General features: G+C 44.5%; 3 protein-coding genes across 4 annotated transcripts in view; 2 read left to right on the forward strand and 1 right to left on the reverse strand.

Moving 5' to 3' along the window:
- The first annotated feature begins 804 nt into the window (after window positions 1–804).
- On the forward strand, window positions 805–5,499 carry LOC116824311 (calcium homeostasis modulator protein 5-like). The gene is made up of 2 exons (XM_032779502.1): window positions 805–1,344; window positions 2,739–5,499. Exons 1-2 carry the CDS (start codon window positions 805–807, stop codon window positions 3,129–3,131), a joined length of 933 nt encoding a protein of 310 aa, XP_032635393.1. The 3' UTR covers window positions 3,132–5,499.
- A 535-nt stretch (window positions 5,500–6,034) lies between these two features.
- The window catches only part of TRAPPC3L (trafficking protein particle complex subunit 3L), a 47,907-nt gene continuing 35,182 nt past the window's right edge, over window positions 6,035–18,759 (reverse strand). For both annotated transcript variants that reach the window (XM_032779525.2, XM_032779513.2), the window contains 2 exons: window positions 7,205–7,390; window positions 6,035–6,260 (listed from right to left, as the gene is read on the reverse strand). In XM_032779525.2, coding sequence (XP_032635416.1) covers window positions 6,141–6,260; window positions 7,205–7,390 — 306 coding nt within the window. In that variant the 3' untranslated portion in view covers window positions 6,035–6,140. The remainder of the gene's footprint in view (window positions 6,261–7,204; window positions 7,391–18,759) is intronic.
- LOC116824300 (calcium homeostasis modulator protein 5-like) lies at window positions 8,322–18,607 on the forward strand. The gene is made up of 2 exons (XM_032779500.2): window positions 8,322–8,884; window positions 17,562–18,607. The coding sequence occupies exons 1-2, from the start codon at window positions 8,345–8,347 to the stop codon at window positions 17,949–17,951; spliced, it is 930 nt and encodes a 309-aa protein (XP_032635391.1). The 5' UTR covers window positions 8,322–8,344; the 3' UTR covers window positions 17,952–18,607.

The raw sequence follows: 18,759 nt of genomic DNA on the forward strand, positions 1-18,759 counted from the left end.
TGCAGCCTGGTAAATAACAGGCCTGCATTTTTTTTTTGCCCCTGCAAATACGTGGCAATCTACAGAACCCAGAGTAGAAGTTGGGTCTAGGTTCCCCTATGAGCCACTGCAGGAGTGGCAGAGTTAGTGCATGGATATGGAGTCTGCCTGAGACTTTGTGGAAAGAGCTTCTGATGAGACCCTGGAAGCGGAGGATGATTGTGACGTGGCCAGAGGGTTAAGCCAGAAAGCAGAGACACTGCAGCTCCTGACTAGTGAGAGAGACGCTGCAGAGCAAGTGACTGAGGCAATGGGCTGATTGGGGCTACGAGGAGGGGCAACGAGTGGTGAGCAGCAGAATCCATTGCAGAAGGGGTAATTTCAACTACCAGGTTTTCTCTTAATCATTATTTATTATTTCATAGCTATTTTAAATGAGAAAAAAATTCTCTGGCTAATATAACTTCTCTGTAGACACTAAGGCTCACATTGCTCAGTGTGATCCAAAGGAAATAGCCAGAACTAGTGGGCAACTATAAATTGCACAGGACAAAACTGAGCCTGGTGCAGGATTGGTCTGCTTGCCCACTGACAAAAGGAAAGGCCTGCTGTATGTGTGCCATTTGCTGCTGTATGTGTGCCATTTGAAGCAAGATTTATTAATGATGACGAATGACTGTTCACTTCATCTGAGCTGCCCCAAACCAGAGAGACTTGTTTTTTTCCTTAATAAAAAGCTCCACCCAAACAAGTGCTAGAAATAGCACTTGTCCCACTGATAATACCTCACTTTTCTCCTGTTTTGTGGGGTTCATCAGTTCAAACATGTGTATCTCCCAAACAGTTTTCAAATTCCTCAGTAGCCAAAAGAAAGCAATTGGTTACAGTTTGATGGGACTGCTAACAGTGGGAAGTGAGCATTTGTTTTCTCTTTCTGCATTTAAATGTCCTTGCAGCAACAAAAACTACACGTATGGGCTGGTGTATCTCTTTGTCCCAGCCTTGGTACTACTATTGGTTGGGTTTGCATTGAACGGCGGTACCTGGCAGCTCTTCACAGGCTGTTGTGTGAATCCCAGGAAACTATTTCCCAAGGGGAAGAGCTGCCATTTTTTTCATGCTTTCGGCCAGATCACCTTAAAGGCTTTTGTAGCCCCTGTGATGTGGCTTTCTGTGGTTTTGCTCAATGGGACTTTTTATGAATGTGCCATGAGTGGCTCAAAAAATCTGAAGTACCTGGAGGTGCTTTGCCACAATAAATCCAACAAGTGCTTGGAAGAGCTTCCTAAAGTAGCATGTGGCCAAACTTCCCTGTCCTCTTGGGAGACTGAGGAGATCCTACTAACACTTCAAGCGGAATCTCAGGTAAGATATCATTTTAATTCAATCATGCTTTGTGTTATCCTTTTTTTTTATCATGAGGCCCTAAAATCAAGTGTCCAGAGTTTAACTATAATTTTAAAAAATATCAAATGCATATTTCATTGCAATGCAAGCAAGATTCAGACTGCGTTTTGTGGGAGTGTCAGAGAAGTGAAATATCCAGCATGTCAGAGAAGTGAAATATCCAGCGCCTCAGGCAGATTTCTGTAAGCAGCATAGCACACCAAGGTGTGGAAGGGTTTGGCAGCTCAGAAGGGCTTGATAGGATATTTGCCAACAGAGGGAGATGGGAGAATTTTAGCAATGTGGCTAGAGAATTCAGGTTGCCTGACGTTTTTGGGAAGAGGGCTGAGCAAAAGGTTTAATCAAAGTATATGAATGGTAGGCAGGGTTTCGAGGATTGGTAAGGGAAAAGCCTAAGCCTAAGCCTAACCCTTCTGTTCATCTTGAAGGGTTTTGGGACAGTGGTTGGTCATTTTTAGGGTAGTTCATAATACAACAAGGCTCCTCCAAAGTGTACAGCCCCCAGGATTTTTCCAAGCCTGAAGGCAACAGTAGAACAACAATGTTAAATATCTGGAGACAATTCTTTTGGAATAAAGCTTTATTGAGTTTAAAATTAGGAAGAAAAACATATTTGTACCTTGCTAGAGGGCTTATTCCTTTGAATAGGCCTCATTTAGACTTTCTCTTTTTTTTAATAGCAAGATATAAAGTACCCCAGCAATTATTTTAAATTGCACATTTCACTTTCAACCATTTAGTAATGTAGACAAACATTCCGTTAGTTCATGTGTACATACAATAATCATTCTAAATATATATAATAATGTGTCATAAGAATTCATTAATACTTCAGACAGTAAGATTTATTACATGTATTCTGGATTTATACTATTCGGGCCTGATCCAAAGCCCATTAAAGTCAATGGGAGTCTTTCTATTGACTTCCGTGGGCTGTGGATCAAGTCCATAATCCCTATGTTTAAAGTGCTGAGACTTAATTTTTGGTTAGAGCTGTTTAAAATGTAAAGGTACGGTATAGAGAAAAATAATTTTTACATAGCTGTGTAGATCATATGATCCTGAAAATGATATCCAATTTAATCTCTGACTCTACTGATGGTCCTTACGAATTCAGGACCTCTGCTTGTGAATAGAATTGACACTTGGTGGATCACTTTATTTTCAAAATCTTGTATTTTATTACCACTTTTCAAGGTTTTTATATTGAGCATTTAAAGAACACAGTCTCAGTGCAACAGTAAGAACCAGAATAACACTAGTTCTTCTCAATCTAATTTGAGTTTGCGATCAGCTTTTTTATTATAGCTTTTTATTTGTTCTTTGATACCAAATTATCCTTTCTTTAACAGGTCGTAGGATGGTGTGTGATAGTTTCTGCTGCTTTTCTGTCTTTGTTGATCACTTGTTATGGTCACTGCCAATCTAATACCAGCCATCTCCAAAAGAGGTTTTGGAAGATCTACACTGAGAAGGAGAAGGAACAATTTGAAAAATATTTTGAGGACTATGCCACCAAATTGAGCGAACGAAATCTGAAAAGCTTTTTTGAGAACGAGAAACTGGAATCCTTTCCCATGCCAAGTTTCCGGGCCTGGGAAGAAGCTTCTGCTTTGGACTCTTTCAACATTAACCAGAAGATCTTCAGCACACTTCATAAACTAGTGGAAGACAGCATGAAAGAATATGATTCCAATGAGGCGCAAGATACAATGGTAAACTTAGGTGAAGGAGAAACAGTTTAGCTAATGTCAGCTTTCATTAACATTATAATTTAATATTCACTACATTTTTCACTTTTCAGTCTTCATTTCTGTTTTCCTGGTAATGACCTGTTTTCTGCCATAATTTCTCTCTCCCACCAAACTTCTATAGCACCTCCTCAGGCAAGAAGGCAAATGTCTTCTGAGCTCTAATAGCACAACCCAGGACTCAGTACAGTTCCATGAGGTCCATTGTCCTACACAGACTAACCAAATAGCTTTCCAAGGGATGTTCCCTCTTCTCTCATATGTGTCTACTGTGCTCATGTTATTTAAACCAAACAAATACACCCTTAATGTTACTGTTTTTCATAAATGAAATTCTATCATTGTTCTTTCCTAGAATTGGGTATGCAACCGAAAGAAAACCAGTGAAACAGTTTTTGATACTGTTCAGCTTCATTATGCTTGGTACTGAGGCCAGCGCTTACTAATTTGAATGTGCTGTCCTTTGTTAACTCCCTTGTCTGCTTCTGCATACATCTTGAAAGGAGTTAAAGTGTTGCAAATGTGGAGCAGTCAGTGTACATTGGGCTTGATCCTTCACCACTGATGTCAATGGAAAATATTCCATTGAGTTCACTGGGCTGAGGAACCGGCAGACTGAGGTTAGCTGAATTTTTATACTCTGGTATTTTTAAAGGAAATGGCCTCCCTCTTTTGAACCTGTAAATATTTTTTTCACACTCTACATGAGACCTAAGCTCTGCACCACTTAAGTCCCACTAAATTAATCAATGTACAGGTTTTGTGCTGACCCTCAGCACAAAGAAGAATGTCATCCTTTATAAAATGTGAACACTAATGGATACTTTTTTCTTTTTTTAATTATGCATCAATATTTTTTGTGCTTTGCTTTGTCCTGCCTTAGCACATAATGGACATACTCTGTGTAATGAGAGAAAAAATGAAAACTGAAATTAAAGTGTGTGTGTGTGTGCTGGCTTTTTGAAATGTACTGTGAATAAGTTGATGGGGAAGAACTTCAGTGGGGATTCACTAGTAATTGAGTGTTTTGCTGAATCAAGGCATAAAGTGGAAGCTCCTTGCTTTCCTATATTGAGCCCTGCAGCAAACACGAAGCTCAGTCATTTCTAACAATTTTAGAAGATTTGGTGACATGGCGTGAAATCTTGGCCCCGTTTAAGTCAGTCGCAAAACTCCCATTGACTTTAATGTGGTCAGGATGTCACCAATAGTCCCTGCCACTTAAGTCCAGGGCCCTGCACAAACACAGAGATCAACCCATTCACATCACATTGAAGGATTGGAACCTAACAGACAGAAGAAGGTGGGAAAGGGAGATGAAGGACAAGTGTTTCAGTAACAGGGTCATATGTTTACTATGGGCAGCATTTGTATTGATTGATTAATATTGATTATTTTGCATTGTAATAAAAATAGGGAATTTTGGCTCCTAGGGGGAGGCTAAGAAAGGATGATCTAGTGGGTAGGCCAATGGACCAGGACTCAAAACCTTGGCTAAATTCCAAGCTCTGCCACAGATTTCCTGTGTTACTTTGGTAAAACACTTAATTTACTCTGTGCCTCAATTTCCACTACCTCCACACCTCACTAGGATTTTGTGAGGATTAAATCAAGTAATGATTGCGAGGTGCTCAGAAACTGAGGTGATGGGGGCCATGTAAGTACCTCAACAGAGAAGAATTGGTGGCACAATAGTGTTTTTATTTTTTATTACAGTTTGCTTGGGTGAAGCTCATATTTAAGATGACTGTGCATTAGAATACATCAAGCTTTTTCAGTTTGCTAACAATTTATATAGTCTCAAGAAGAACACGCAAGTTAAAGCTGCACAAGGTGCTTAGTCTCAAACAGCATCCATATTCCATTATTTAGAAAAATTCTCTAGGTCTGCTATATGTACCTGAACAAAACTGCACGTTGTCATGTTTACCTACAGAAAACCTGATCCCAGTGGAATCACATCTCTGTTTGATTTCAGTAGGAGCAGATTGGGCAAAATGAAGGAAAAACCATACTCACAAGTGAAACAAAGGAAGATGCATTGGAATAAGAAACTGCACAATTTATAGCAAAACAATTTCTTGTTCACAATCATAAGGGCTAGAATGAAAAGCATATCAGTACAAGCACAGTTCTTTATGTCCCTGAAGCATCACTAATGAGCAAACTGGAAAATACAATCACATTTCTAATGAAAAAGAACAGGAATTAGGATGGAGATTTGGGGCCCAGTCACACACTTGTTACTCAGGTAAAACTTCTGATGAAATCAGTGGGATTTTCCCTGTGAAAGGAGTAAAGGACTAGTCCTTTTTAAGAATGTATGCTGAATTCTGCGAGGTGGTGACAGTACATTTTGAGTATATGCAGGGCCGGTGCAACCATTTAGGCAAACTAGGCAGCCGCCTAGGGTGCCTAGTGGTTGAGGGCACCTAAAAGTCCCCTCAGGCAAGGAGGTGGAGTAGAGGTGAGGTGGGGAGGGGGGTGCACGGGGAGGGCTACCTGCAGTAATGGGGTGGGAGGGCACACAGGGGAACAGCTCCCAGCCCCAGCTCACCTCCACTCTGCCTCCTCCGCTGAGCACACAGCCCAGCTCTAAGTCTCCTCCAATCAGCGCCACAAGCCTGGGCGGGGAGGAGAATTAGAGCAGCGCCGGCGTGCTCAGTGGAGGAGNGGGTTAGTTGCCATGGGGGGATGAGGGGGAGATGGGTTAGCTATCGCAATGGGGGGGGTAGCTGCTGTGGTGGGGATTCCCGGGTTGGATGTTGAGTTAGCTGCCTTGAGGGGGCGTGGGGTTAGCTGGGTGAGGGGGGCAAGGTGGAAGTTTCGCCTAGGGAGCGAAACTTCCTTTCACCGGCCCTGAGTATATGCTCCGACTGTCTTTACCACTCCTAAAATGTAACTATACCTGAATCAATGAAGCCATTGCCACCGTGTGGATTTTCTTTCTAAATAGGTAAAAATGGGCAAATTGTAAGTTAGAGAGGATTCCTTCTATCAGCTTCACTTCTGTCTTTTGTGCTTTTTGTCTTCGAGCTTCTTTGAAAATGTAATTCCTATTTCCGTCACATCATCACCCTTCAGTCTGTCTTGAACGAAGGTAACTTCTGCTGCTAAGTGAACCTGGAGAGAAACAGGCCCAGTCACTTCATTTAAAGTAATTTTTCTTCCTTTTCTCCATTTAGTTCATCCAGCTGTTTATTCCCACCACAAGAGGGGCCTCTTTCTCAAGTTTCACTATAGAGGAATTCTATAAAGAACCTTAAGAACTGCACATCATATCTGAGTTAAAAATATATCCTTCTTATGAATTGAAGCATGTATACAAATTTCATTCTGCTAACAATAAGCCAGTATTTTGATTAGTAGTGCTTAATGTCAGAATGGTGTTTTGCTTTTTTCTGAGGACATGAAACATAAAACAAATGAGTTTCATATTGTGATCTCAAATTTCCCCCCCATAGTGAGATGATAACACTTCCGTTAATACCCTTATAAAATGATATCAGAATCTTGACATTGATTTACAGCCCTGTACATGAAACTGTATTCTTATAGTACCTAGGAAACATATATTATGTGTCAAATTAGATATTGTTTGTAGGAAAGAAGATTGTGGACAAAATGCATCCTTGGTGCAATTCTACTGTCTTCAGTAAAGTAATACCAGAGTTGAATTTGGCCCTGCAAGTTCAAAATGATGTGAGTTATGACTTGTTCTGTTGCAGCTTTTATAAAAGCTGAGATTTGAAAATAAAATATATAATGTTCTTTGCTTTACCATAACTTACTTCTGTTACTATATTGAGCCAAATTCTTCTGTTACACCAGTGTAACAATGGAGCAACTCCATTTATTTGGAGAGAGTAATTCTGAATTTACTGTAGTGTAAACTGAGAGCAGAGTTTCACTTGGTATATTTGGTGGGGTGCAGAGTTGCTATTGCTAAGTCTGATACTGAGGTTAAATATTTATAAGTGATATTACATTTACTTATCCAGTGGTTCCACTTTCCTATATGTATAGGTAATAACAGAGATAAGAAAATTCAGTGTCCAGTTCTTTACCATTTCCAGGGCTCCTCTAATAACACCACACAGGAGGTTACAGTAGCAAAGTGAACATCGTCCTGCTGGGAGCTCCTCCACAAAGTCCACTAAAGGGTTCTTGTCCAGCATTAAGAAGAATTCATTTTCTGTTGTGTTACTGCAGCTCACACTAGGGGTAACCCCAAGGTACATCTTGAAAGCAACCTGTAAAGGGACAAAAAAATGTGCCACTTGAAACTATTTGTGTGTAAGACAGGCTAGAAGCTTTTAGATGCTACATTCTATTGTTCAGTTTACCAATGAGAATAGAAGTAAGGGCTGACGCCAGGCAGAGAATCAGGGAGCTATGGCTGGCTCCCTGACAGCTTCCCACTCTGCTGTACCCTACATAAGCTAGACACAGCAGAGAATCTGGGCCTATATTAGCAGCAGAGAATTCTGTGGCACCTTATAGACTAACAGACGTTTTGGAGCACTGCATGCATCCGACGAAGTGAGTATTCACACACGAAAGCTCATGCTCCAAAAAGTCTGTTAGTCTATAAGGTGCCACAGGATTCTCTGCTGCTTTTACAGATCCAGACTAACATGGCTACCCCTCTGATACTGGGCCTATATTGGATTCCAAATAGTGTAATAGAGGGGCACTGATTCCCTCCACATACAGTGGTTTTACTCTGAGGTTACTCCATTGGCTTCAGCAGAGTCACAGTTCACTTACGCTAATACATGTGAGATCCAAATCGGGCCCAGGACTTTTAAGTATATTTCTGTAAACACTGATGATCATTGCTCAAGAATTCCCATGATCATCTAGTATGTATTTCTGTTGCATTCTCATGTGAAGCTACAGTCAAAGAACAGGAATGATAACTGAGATTGTGATTTTATTTGACAACAGAGCATTGTCTATATTGCAGATTACAGTACAGATTAATAATACTGTAGATATGCAAAATCTGCTTTGCCAGTAGCTAGTCCCATATGGGTATATTTGTGAGGAAGGATCTACAGTGACATCATCATTTTATCTAGGCTGCAGTAAACCAGCCTCTAGCTGGGTATTTTTCTTCTCAAGAGCTCCTCCCTGATACATTGCTATAAACTGCTGCACCATAAACAAAGCCTCATTTTTTGTCTCTTTTGTGGACATCAAACATGGACGGTATCCAAACCTTTCTGAAATTCCTTATGAATCAGAAAACTGCCATTGGTTACAGTTTTATGGCTCTACTGACAGTGGGAAGCGAACGCTTATTTTCCTTCATTGCTTTCAAGTGTCCCTGCAGCAATGAAAACTTCATCTATGGTTTGGTATTTCTCTTTGCCCCAGCCTGGGTGTTGCTAGTTATTGGGTATTTCATGAATAGCAGGATGTGGAAACTTTTCACAGGCTGCTGTCTGAATCCCAGGAAAATATTCCCCAAAGGCAACAGCTGCCGTTTCTTTTATGTCTTTGGACAAATCACCTTAAATGTTCTGATAGCTCCTGTGATGTGGCTTTCTGTGGCTTTGCTCAATGGAACTTTTTATGAATGTGCCATGAGTGGCTTGAAATATCCAGGGTACTTAAACACGCTCTGCAGTAACAAATCTATCAGGTGCTGGGAAGAGCTGAACAAAGTAGCTTGTGGCAAAACCACCATGTCCTCTTCAGAGAGTAAGGAGTTAAAACTGACACTTCAAGCACAGTCTCAGGTAAGAAATTCAGAATAACTGCTTTGTTGTTTAGAATAAAGTTTTGTATTATTCCTTTGATATATCAGCACGAGATCCTAACATCAGGGCTAACACAGTAATTTAAAATCAGAATGCCTGTACAGTGCAACAAAACAATATAGAATTGGCGAGGGGCAGATTCTATATACTTGCTCAAGTTCAGTAATGTCTTACTCCTCAAGTAGATCACTGAAATCAATGTGAGTAAGAAAATTGGAATCAGAAAGTTTGTTTCTTTAGTGAAAGAGAGTGACTCTTGGGAGAAGAATGTATTGCATTGCTAGAGAAGGCTGAAGTAATTAAAAAGTCATTAAAAAGTAAAAAAAAAAGGGGGGGGAATACTATCAGATTTTTTAAAAAATCAATTACAGATTTTTAACTTTGTTACAAATAGCATCTTAGATTATTAAAACCAAAACTATTTTTAAACAGCTGATTTCCTGTGAACAGTTTATAAGGCTTATTTCATTTTGCATTTCTCTTACCTCGGATAATGAAAACGGACTAGTTAGTTTCACTTTTATATGAAGTGTTTTTATTATATGAAGGAAAATAGAACTATAGCAGTTACAGTGAAATAACAAAAAACATACAAAGGTAAAGCCATATTACTCACTCATATCCTACAATTCTATTTTATATTTGTTCATTGCTTTGTGATGTAAGGAAACTCAGCGAAAAAGAACTAAAGAAATTAAAAAGAGAAAGGAAATGAGGGAAAGATGCATTCCAGGTTACTGCATCCCAAGCAGAAGAAATTTCCTGCAGAGTCAGAAAATAATCATCATACAACAGTCATATCAATCTATAACAGTTGCCAATGCTGGAGACAGTTTAATTTTCAGGTCCTCATGCACTGGAAGAATCCTGCAATGTATGGGTTACAAACAGTGCAGGGGGATATCTTATTGTTCACAAAAATCAGTGTCCAGAAAATTAGAATTAAAAGCTTGGATGTGTGTCTATTGGTCTTAAGTTGAGTATGTGGGAAACAGTGAAATTCATCTGGCTAGCTAACTGTGCATGAAAAGCTAGATCATAGAACCACAGAGTTCTCCGTGTCAGAGGGGAGCACTGAAGTGCTAAAAGGATGGATTATATGGGGAAAAGTTCATGTCACAAATTCCGCCAGCTAGTACAACCATGATTTGAAAATAAGCATAATGAGGCTGTTCTTTAAACACCTCTCTCAAAATTTTTAGTCAATAAAAGAACAAATGGTTCATCAGCATTCTGGTTCATCGAGGGATGTGATCATTCCCTTCTATATGACATTGGTGAGGCCCCATCTAGAGTACTGTGTCCAGTTTTGGGCCCCACACTACAAGAAGGATGTGGAAAAATTGGAAAGAGTCCAGCGGAGGGCAACAGAAATGATTACGGGGCTGGAACACATGACTTATGAGAAGAGGCTGAGGGAACTGGGATTATTTAGTCTGCAGAAGAGAAGAATGAGAGGGGATTTGATAGCTGCTTTCAACTACCTGAAAGAGGGTTCCAAAGAGGATGGATCTAGATTGTTCTCAGTGGTACCTGATGACAGAAGAAGGATTCTTCTTCGAGTGCTTGGTCATATCCATTCCAGTAGGTGTGTGCGTGCCGCGTGCACGTTCGTCAGAGACTTTTACCCTAGCAACACTCGGTGGGCCGGCAGGGCGCCCCCCGGGGTGGCGCCGCCATGGCGCCTAATATATACCCTTGCCGGCCCGACCGCTCCTCAGTTCCTTCTTACCGCCCGCGTCAGTCGTTGGAACTGTGGAGCTCAGATTATCTGTTCTCCACCTCCCTAGCATTCACTTGTGCGTTCCTCTTAATTTGTATATAGGTTGAACTTTAAATAGTAGTTAGTAGTTAGTTTCTATCTTTAGTTGTTTGTAATTAGTTGTAGAGATCGCGGGTTAGCCCGTCCCCTTACCCTGTACCGGGCCTTCATGCCTGGGTGCGCGGGCTTCCAAACTGTGTGTGGCCTGCCATCGCCGGATGCACACAGGCGACCCGCACGATTCTTGTCTGAAGTTCTGGGCGATCCCACTGACAGAACAAGATTGCAAGATTTGTAAGCGTTCAAAGGCCCGCACCGGAAAGAGAGGGACGATTCGCTTAAACAGTTGGTGGGCCATTGGGGGAGGCAGCGCTCAACTCAACGGCCCCGGCACCGCCCGCGGCACCCGGGAACAAGGCTCCTCGGCACCGCATCATACACTCTCACAAGAAGACACCTACCAGTCCCGGCACAACTCCTGGTCGGCACCGCTCGCGCTGCTCCGAGAGGCAAGAAGCTAGCCTCCTGCGTCCACTACACCAGCCCCGCAGTCAGAGCGCTTGCCCACAAACGCGCCCGGGCACCGACTCCTGCAGCGGCATCGAGGTCTGTTGCACCGTTGATTCGGCCTCGCAAAGGCCGTCGAGTCCGGTGCTATTGCTCCCCAGTGGTGCCGCGTTGAGCTCATTGTGCCTTCAAACCCGGAGAACATTCTAGGCCGCAACGAGACCTCATTGCGATGACGGAGGCCTGAGCTGCCTCGCCCCGGCACCAACCGGTGCGGTCCAAATCTCTGGCCAAGCCGCTCTCGTGAGACCTCTTCCACCGGCCGTGGGACTCATTCCAGGTCGAGGTCAGCAGACAGTCCCGGGTTCCCAATCGCTCCGGATCCGCGGCCGCTCGCAGTCCGTACCGTTCCCTCTCACGGTTACCGGACGTACTCGGGACCCTACGTCCCGATCGCCGTCGTGGCATTACCGGCGCCGTCTAGATCTAGGCACGCTCCGGCACCGTACGTCACGGAGCCGTCTCGCACGGAGGGTCCCGGACCGATCAACCTCCAGCACCGCAGGTCTCGCAGGCGATCGCGCACGGCGGCTCCAGGACACCGGTCGATCTCCGCCCACCGCGCTTGGTAGTAGGGTCCTGTCACATTCACGCACCGGCGGGACTCCAATATCGTTCCCGGCACCAGTGACGTGGGAATTTACCTGGCCGTAGAGATGATTCATCTGCCACTCTCGCCCGCCGTGGGCCAACCCGCCAACCATCCGTTTCCTCCCATGGCGACTCAGCGTTTCTTATGGGATTCGGACGCTTCAAGCCTCAGCAGTGGCCCTTTTTGGACTCCGTGGGCTTACCCACCAGAGCCGAGGGCTCACCAGCCACCGCCTCGACTCAGTTCCCTCCCGACGAAGGGGCACTGAGTCCACGGTGAGCAAGACCACCTGCGGACACTCTGGAACAGCTCCCGCCCGGACGCGCCTCACCCTGACCAGCGTGGAATGCCCCACTGGACCAAGCAGTCTCTTCAAGACCCTTTTGTCCAGGGAGTCTCGTTCCTTTCTTCCCTGACGAGCTGTGGGGACATCCACATCAGGGCCACATGCCTTCGACCTCAGGGCTCACCAGAGACTTCAATGACGAGTTGCTTTGAACAAAACCTCAGTGAGGCAAGTCCCGAGGTGATGACACGGTGGTACTATCCTCTCGGCGGAGCCCCAACCCGCGGTTAGCGCTCCCTTCATTCGTACATCCAGCACAGCCGATACAATCTGGCGGACCGCTTTGTGCCACCACATGCAAAAGGGGTTGAGGCAAATACATGGTCCCGTCCACAGGGTATGATAATACCTGCTATGTTCACCCTCGCCTTGCTCGTTGGGGTCAATCAGTCAAAAAGCGAGAGCGGCAATGCGCCAACAAGCCCCTGCCGCCCAAGTCTTAGAGAGGCAAGGCGCAGGACCTCCTGGGCAGGAAATTTACTCTGCTGGGGCTCCAGCTCGAGTCGCCAATCAACAGCCCTACTGAGCTGTACATTTTAACACTTGGAGGTTAGTGGGAAATTTACTGACCCCCCATCTCTTAGGACTCCCGCCAAGATTCGTCGGCGCTCCTGCAGGAGTGGTAAAAAGGTGCGCGGACCTTCCTTCAGGCCTCTTATAGATGCCAGCAGACTCCGCAGCTAGAACTCTTGCATTCACGGGGTCGCTGTGAGGCATATTTCGCGTGGCTGCCAAGTTCCGGCTTACCGCCGGGAAGGAGGGTCCAGTACACGATACAGGACCTACCCTTTGACGGCCAGAGGTCTCTTCTCTCAGAAGACAGACCTCGCTCCAAAGTCTTAAAAGACAATCGCGTGATAATGCGGCTTCCTGGAATGCACACGCCGCCAGACTCAAAAGCGGCCCTTCTGTCCCCAGCCCCGACGGTTCTACCCCCACCTCGCCGAGACAGGACTTCTCCAGCGCAGAGGCAGGACCTTCGTAGATGCCAGTCTGGCCCTCAAGGGGTAACCAACTCCGGTCCGCCAAACACCAGCGGGACCGAAACCTAGCTTTGGAAGGTGCGCTCGTAAGAGCACTCATTATAGCCCGACATTTCTACCCAGAGATCGAGTCCTCGCTCAGTATGCACATTCCCACACAGCTGTCCTCGTCCGCTTTCCTCCTGCCTCTCCCAGCTACATCGCCGTGGGTCTCAGCACAGGGTAAAAAGTGGCTAGTCTCAGGTTTCTTTCGGGACCCTAGCCTCCATCCTCCTCCTCGTCCCCTTCAGGGACCCCTCTCACGAGAAACTCTCCTAACAGGAAGTTTTCAAAGCTCCTCGCATTGGAGCATAGTAGGAAGGTTCCCAGAGGCCATTTTTTGGGGGGGAGAAGGCAGGGAGGGTTCTAATTCCAGGATACTTCCGACTCCCAAGCGAAAGGCGGCTCCCCCCATCTTAGACCTGCGAGCTCTGACAAGCAGATCAGGAAGCTCAGTTCCGCATGGTATACTGGGGAACATCATTCCTTCCCTCGATCCCGGAGATTGGTACTGCTGTCTCGACAATGAAGACGATATTTTCAGATCGGCGATTCTACCCGCGCACAGGAGGTTTCTTGTTTGCGTAGTGAAATCCGTCGTCATACCAGTTGCAGTTCTGCCCTTCGCCTCTCCTCGGCCCCTCGATTTTTAACCAAGTGTATGGGGCAGTAAGTCACGGACCTACCTCCGTCGTCGTCACATTCATGTCTTCCCTACCTCGACGACTGGCTGTTCGAGGGGCTTCCGAGGCTCAGGTTACCGAGCATGTACAGTTCATCAAAGATCTGTTTCTCTATCGTCTAGATTATCATACAAATCTCGGACAAATCCATCCTGCTCCAACGCAGGAAATTAGGAATTTATAGGAGCACTTGCTGTAGACTCGAATCGGCAACAGCCAGCTTGCCGTCCCAACGGTTCAAAGCATAGTTTTCTCTCGTTCAGGGGCTCCATGCCTTCCCACTCCACTGCCCGCACCGTCCTCGAGCCTCCATCAGTCACATGGTGCAGTGCACCTTTGTGACGAAGCATACGAGACTACGCATGGTCCAGCCTCTGCAACTCTGGCTCGCCTCATGTCTTTCGGCAGCAGGGATGCCCCTGGACATGATAGTTTTCAGTACCATCTACACTACTTGGGCTCCCTCATGGTGGCTGACCCCGCCTAGTGTGCGCCAGTCGGCCGTTTCATCCGCTCACCCTCGCTATCCCTGACATGGATGCTTCCTCTTTGGGTGGGGCGCAGCCTCGGCATCTGCAGACCCAAAGTCTTTGGTCCTTGCCAGAACTCCACCACATCAAATGTTCCACGAGCTGATGGGGGTCCGCTTGGATGCCACATTTCGCGAGCAGTACAGGGCCGTTGTGTTGCCTTTTCCGGACACACAACGGCCATGTATTATTAAACAAGCAAGGAGGAACACGATCTTCTCCCCTTTGCCAAAGGCTCTGAAACTGTGGGACTTTTGTATAGCCCAGTCGATCGACTTGATAGCCCTTCCTCCCGGTGGTCGGAACACCTAGCCGGACCGCCTTAGCCGATTCGTTCCTGACAATAATGGTCCATCGTGCCGGACTTCCTGTTTTCTGTTTTATGGAGTGGGGCTTCTCCAGATAGACTATTCGCCTCCAAGAGAGAAACAGGAAGTGTCAGAATGTTTGCTCCTGCAGGGATCGCTCCCCGGAGCTCCTCTCGGACGCCTTCATCCGATGGACGAGAGGGTCTCCTCGGTATGCGTTTCAAACCGTTCCCAGTAGTCCACAGGGTCGCTGCCAACGTACGGCAGGGACAAGGCCAAGCTGATCCGACGCGTCCGGCATGCGAGAAGTATTGGTACATCATGCTGCTCGACCTGTCCTGGCGCCTCAAATATCACTACAACTCTACACCGGAGCCTCATAACACGGACTCGGCAGGGCTTCTCATCACCCAGGACCTCCCATCCCTACACCTGACGGCGTGGCTCCTGTCTGGTTTGAACGAGTTCTGGAGCGCCAGTGCTCCGCGAGTCCAACAAGTCCATTTTAGTAGCAGGAAACCCTGGTACGGCGCCACTTATCTCGCAAAGTCGACAACGATTCTATTCTGGTGTGCACGGAGTCCATGGTCCCGACTGCCATTCAGCTCTGTAGTCCTGGTCTACTTGCTCTATTCTCAAGGGCCAGGGCCTTAGCCTCTCTTTCCATTAGGGTCCATGCTAGCGCAATCTCCACCTTCCATCCTGGAGAGTCCCGGTACTATCCACCTTATTCCACCCCATCTTTCCAGGTCTCTTAAAGGATTGGAGAGACTCTCACCTCCGGTTAAGCCTCCTCCCTACGTGGGAATCTGACCTGGTACTCTTAGACTCATGGGCCACCTTTTGAGCCGTTAGCAAACTGCTCCTTACTATATCTGCATGGAAGACGTCCTTCCTGGTAACTACACCCTTCTGCCAGCGCGTTCTGAGCTCCCGTGCGTGGTCGGTAGACCACCTTACACCATCTTTCACAAAGATAGGTGCAGCTCTGGACCACACCCCTTCCTCGAAGGTTGTCTCAACCATTCCATCTTAATCAAGTATATTTCCTGCTGACAAAGGTGAGTAACCTTGTTTTAATGGTCTCAAGTTGCAGTGTGGGACGTTTGGGTTGGATATTAGGAAAAACTTTTTCACTAGGAAGGTGGTGAAGCACTGGAATGGGTTACCTAGAGAGGTGGTGGAATCTCCTTCCTTAGAGGTTTTTAAGGTCAGGCTTGACAAAGCCCTGGCTGGTCCTGCTTTGAGCAGGAGGCTGGACTAGATGACCTCACCCTTCCAACCCTGATATTCTGTGATTGTATGAGTCTCTGTTTCACACATTTCTGTGAGCAAATTGTTTATATATTTCTCTCAGGTAAATACAGGTTTTACCTGGTAATTATTTTTACATGACAGATTGCAGATCTCCATATCATCACTATTAGAGCTTTCTGGAGAATGATAATTCCGTTTTACAGCAACATTTGAGGTCTTCAAATTTATGAAAATACACATCTTTGCACAATGGAATTCTGTCAACTGAGCATTTCAATTTGAAAAAGCTGGTGTATGTTTGTGTGGGGCTGGTGGTTAGAGCACTGACCTGTGAGGTGCTGGCTGAAATCCCACAAGAAAGGATTGGTTTCTACAAATCTCCCAATATAAAAAATGTTGGCAACAAAAGCTGTAAAATTGTCAAAACAGGATGTTTTGACATTTTTAGAAGGAAGTTTCAGGTTTTTTGTTTGAAATGGCTTTTGATTTGAAATGTTAGTTAACTTATACTAAAAAAGTTCATTACAAATTGAAATAAAACATTTTGATTAAACTGATACACACTTTTTTTCCTCCGTATTATTGATGTGTGAAAATTTTTATGCTTTTGACTTTCCATCCCAATTCAGGATGGGAACACTTTTTGAAATGTCAAAAATTCTCGTGGGACAGGAAAGTGGTTACCCACCCAGCTGTAGTGCTAATTTACCCTCTTCTACCTACATACATTTTCCTTGGTGTGAGGAAATATACTGAGCAATTTCAAACATATTATAAACCCATATATTTCTGTGATGAAATCTGCGCAGCTGAGACTTTGATATCATCTTCTCTACCCTAATTGGTGAGACGGATTTATATAAGTAAGACACCATTCCTGCTGGAGGGAAGCTTAATTTTTAAAATAATGCTGTGCATTTTTTAAATGCTTTGACTGATCATTTTGACTTTTCTTGGGTTTTCTACCAGTCAATTAAGAAAACTATAAAAGACACAGGATGGTCTTGTGGTTAAGGCAGTGGACTTGGATGATCTGGATTCACTTCCTGTAATTGTTGACAAGTCACTTAATAGTTCTGTGTGTCAGTTTCCCACTGGTAAAATAGTTCCTTTCTCTCACCCTTTATTTGTCTTCTCTATTTAGATTGTAAGTTGTTTGAGGCAAGGACTGTCTCTTACTATGTCCATGTATTGCACTTTTCTCAATGAAACCCTTGTCTCAGTACGGATCTCTAGGCACAACAGTAATACAAATAAATAATAATAAATTTAAAAACCACACAGATCTGTGGTAAAATACAAAATGTAGCATATTCAATATTCTTGATCCTCACTTATCGCATATTTTATTGTTTTTTCTCCAAATACAGAACTCCTGTTGACATCAGTGGGAGTTTTGGGTACAAAAGGAATAAAAAGAAATGTGCAATATTGGTCTACACTGTGGCTAAGAGATCCACTCTGTGGCTGGGAAAAGAATACTGTATCCTCAACACAAAGAACTGTGACTGTGTCAGTTATTCCTGATCTAAGTGCAATTTAGATTCAGGTTTCTTTGAAGTGCATGGCCTGTTTATTTTCTTTTCCAGGTTCTAGGATGGTGCATCATAGTCACTACAGCTCTTTTGTCTCTGTTAACCACCTGTTGTGCCAGGTGCCAATCTAAAATCAGCCACCTCCAAATGAAGTTCTGGAGGATCTACATAGAGAAGGAGAGAGAACAATTGGAACAACTTTTCCAGATATATGCTACCAAACTCAGTGAACGAAACCTGACGAGCTTTTTTGAGAACAAAGAACCGGACGCCTTTCCCATGCCAACCTTCCGGGCCTGGGAAGACGCTTCTCAACTCTACTCTTTCAACAGCAGTGAGCAGCACTACAGCACCCTTCATAGACTGGTCGAAGATGGCAAGAAAGACATCAGTGAGGAAAGAGAGACAATGCTGGACTTTGTAGATGGGCAGGAAATAGTATAGCTAATAGCCATGTTCAGCCTTTTTAAATATTTTGCTAATGTGATTTAATTTTAACAGTTTTAATCTTTATATTTGTAAATATAGTGGCCTCTCTTTCTCCATTCTTTCTTTCTCTCCCAATCAGTGGCATGCCATCTATGAGTGCAATGCACACATTGCATGCCCAACCAGCTGTGCATCATTCAACTGGCAGCCCAAACCCAACCTCTGAGATGATTCCGGTCCAGCCCCAAAATGGCATCCTCTGCACAGCTTGACCTTGCACATACCATATATGTGCGGTCATGCTGCAATGGAGGATGCCATTTTGGACTGCCTATGGCATGTAAATGAGTTGTTGCATCATGCCATACTAAAACTGTCACGGCACACCATCATTACCAACTATATGCTTGCTCAAGAGAGGTGGAAAGAAAGTTCTTCTGTGCTTCAGACTCCTAATCCAAACTTCACTGGAGTCAATGGGAATCTTTCAATTGACTTCAGTGGGCTTTGGATCAGGCCCCAACACTATAAAGAAATCAACATAGATTTTGATTAGATGATTTGTTCAATGTCAACAAATACAATAGTTTTTTGTATACAACATATAGCATGCCATATCATTTCAATAAAGAAAATATCATAAGGTGGTTATTTAATTTAAATAATGCATTGTTGTTATTTTTTCTCTCATTGGAAGTCTGGGAATCCTTCCTTTGTAAAGGTAGAAAGCTCCCATTTCTGCTTCCGGAGGGTTCTGAGATGTTGGGACTTAAACATGTCATTGGTGCAGGAATGTAAAATATTGTCTGTAGTTGGCCTTGGT

This window comes from Chelonoidis abingdonii, chromosome 3 (genome assembly GCF_003597395.2).
Source record: "Chelonoidis abingdonii isolate Lonesome George chromosome 3, CheloAbing_2.0, whole genome shotgun sequence".
Classification (NCBI taxonomy): Eukaryota; Metazoa; Chordata; order Testudines; family Testudinidae; genus Chelonoidis; species Chelonoidis abingdonii.

What these genes read in the sequence shown, in the direction of transcription:
- LOC116824311 (XM_032779502.1), top strand. Translation starts at nt 805, where the DNA reads ATGTGTATCTCCCAAACAGTTTTCAAATTCCTCAGTAGCCAAAAGAAA. An exon ending in CACTTCAAGCGGAATCTCAG is followed by an intron (nt 1,345 to 2,738) that starts GTAAGATATCAT and finishes TTTCTTTAACAG; the next exon opens with GTCGTAGGATGGTGTGTGAT.
- LOC116824300 (XM_032779500.2), top strand. Translation starts at nt 8,345, where the DNA reads ATGGACGGTATCCAAACCTTTCTGAAATTCCTTATGAATCAGAAAACT. An exon ending in CACTTCAAGCACAGTCTCAG is followed by an intron (nt 8,885 to 17,561) that starts GTAAGAAATTCA and finishes TTTCTTTTCCAG; the next exon opens with GTTCTAGGATGGTGCATCAT.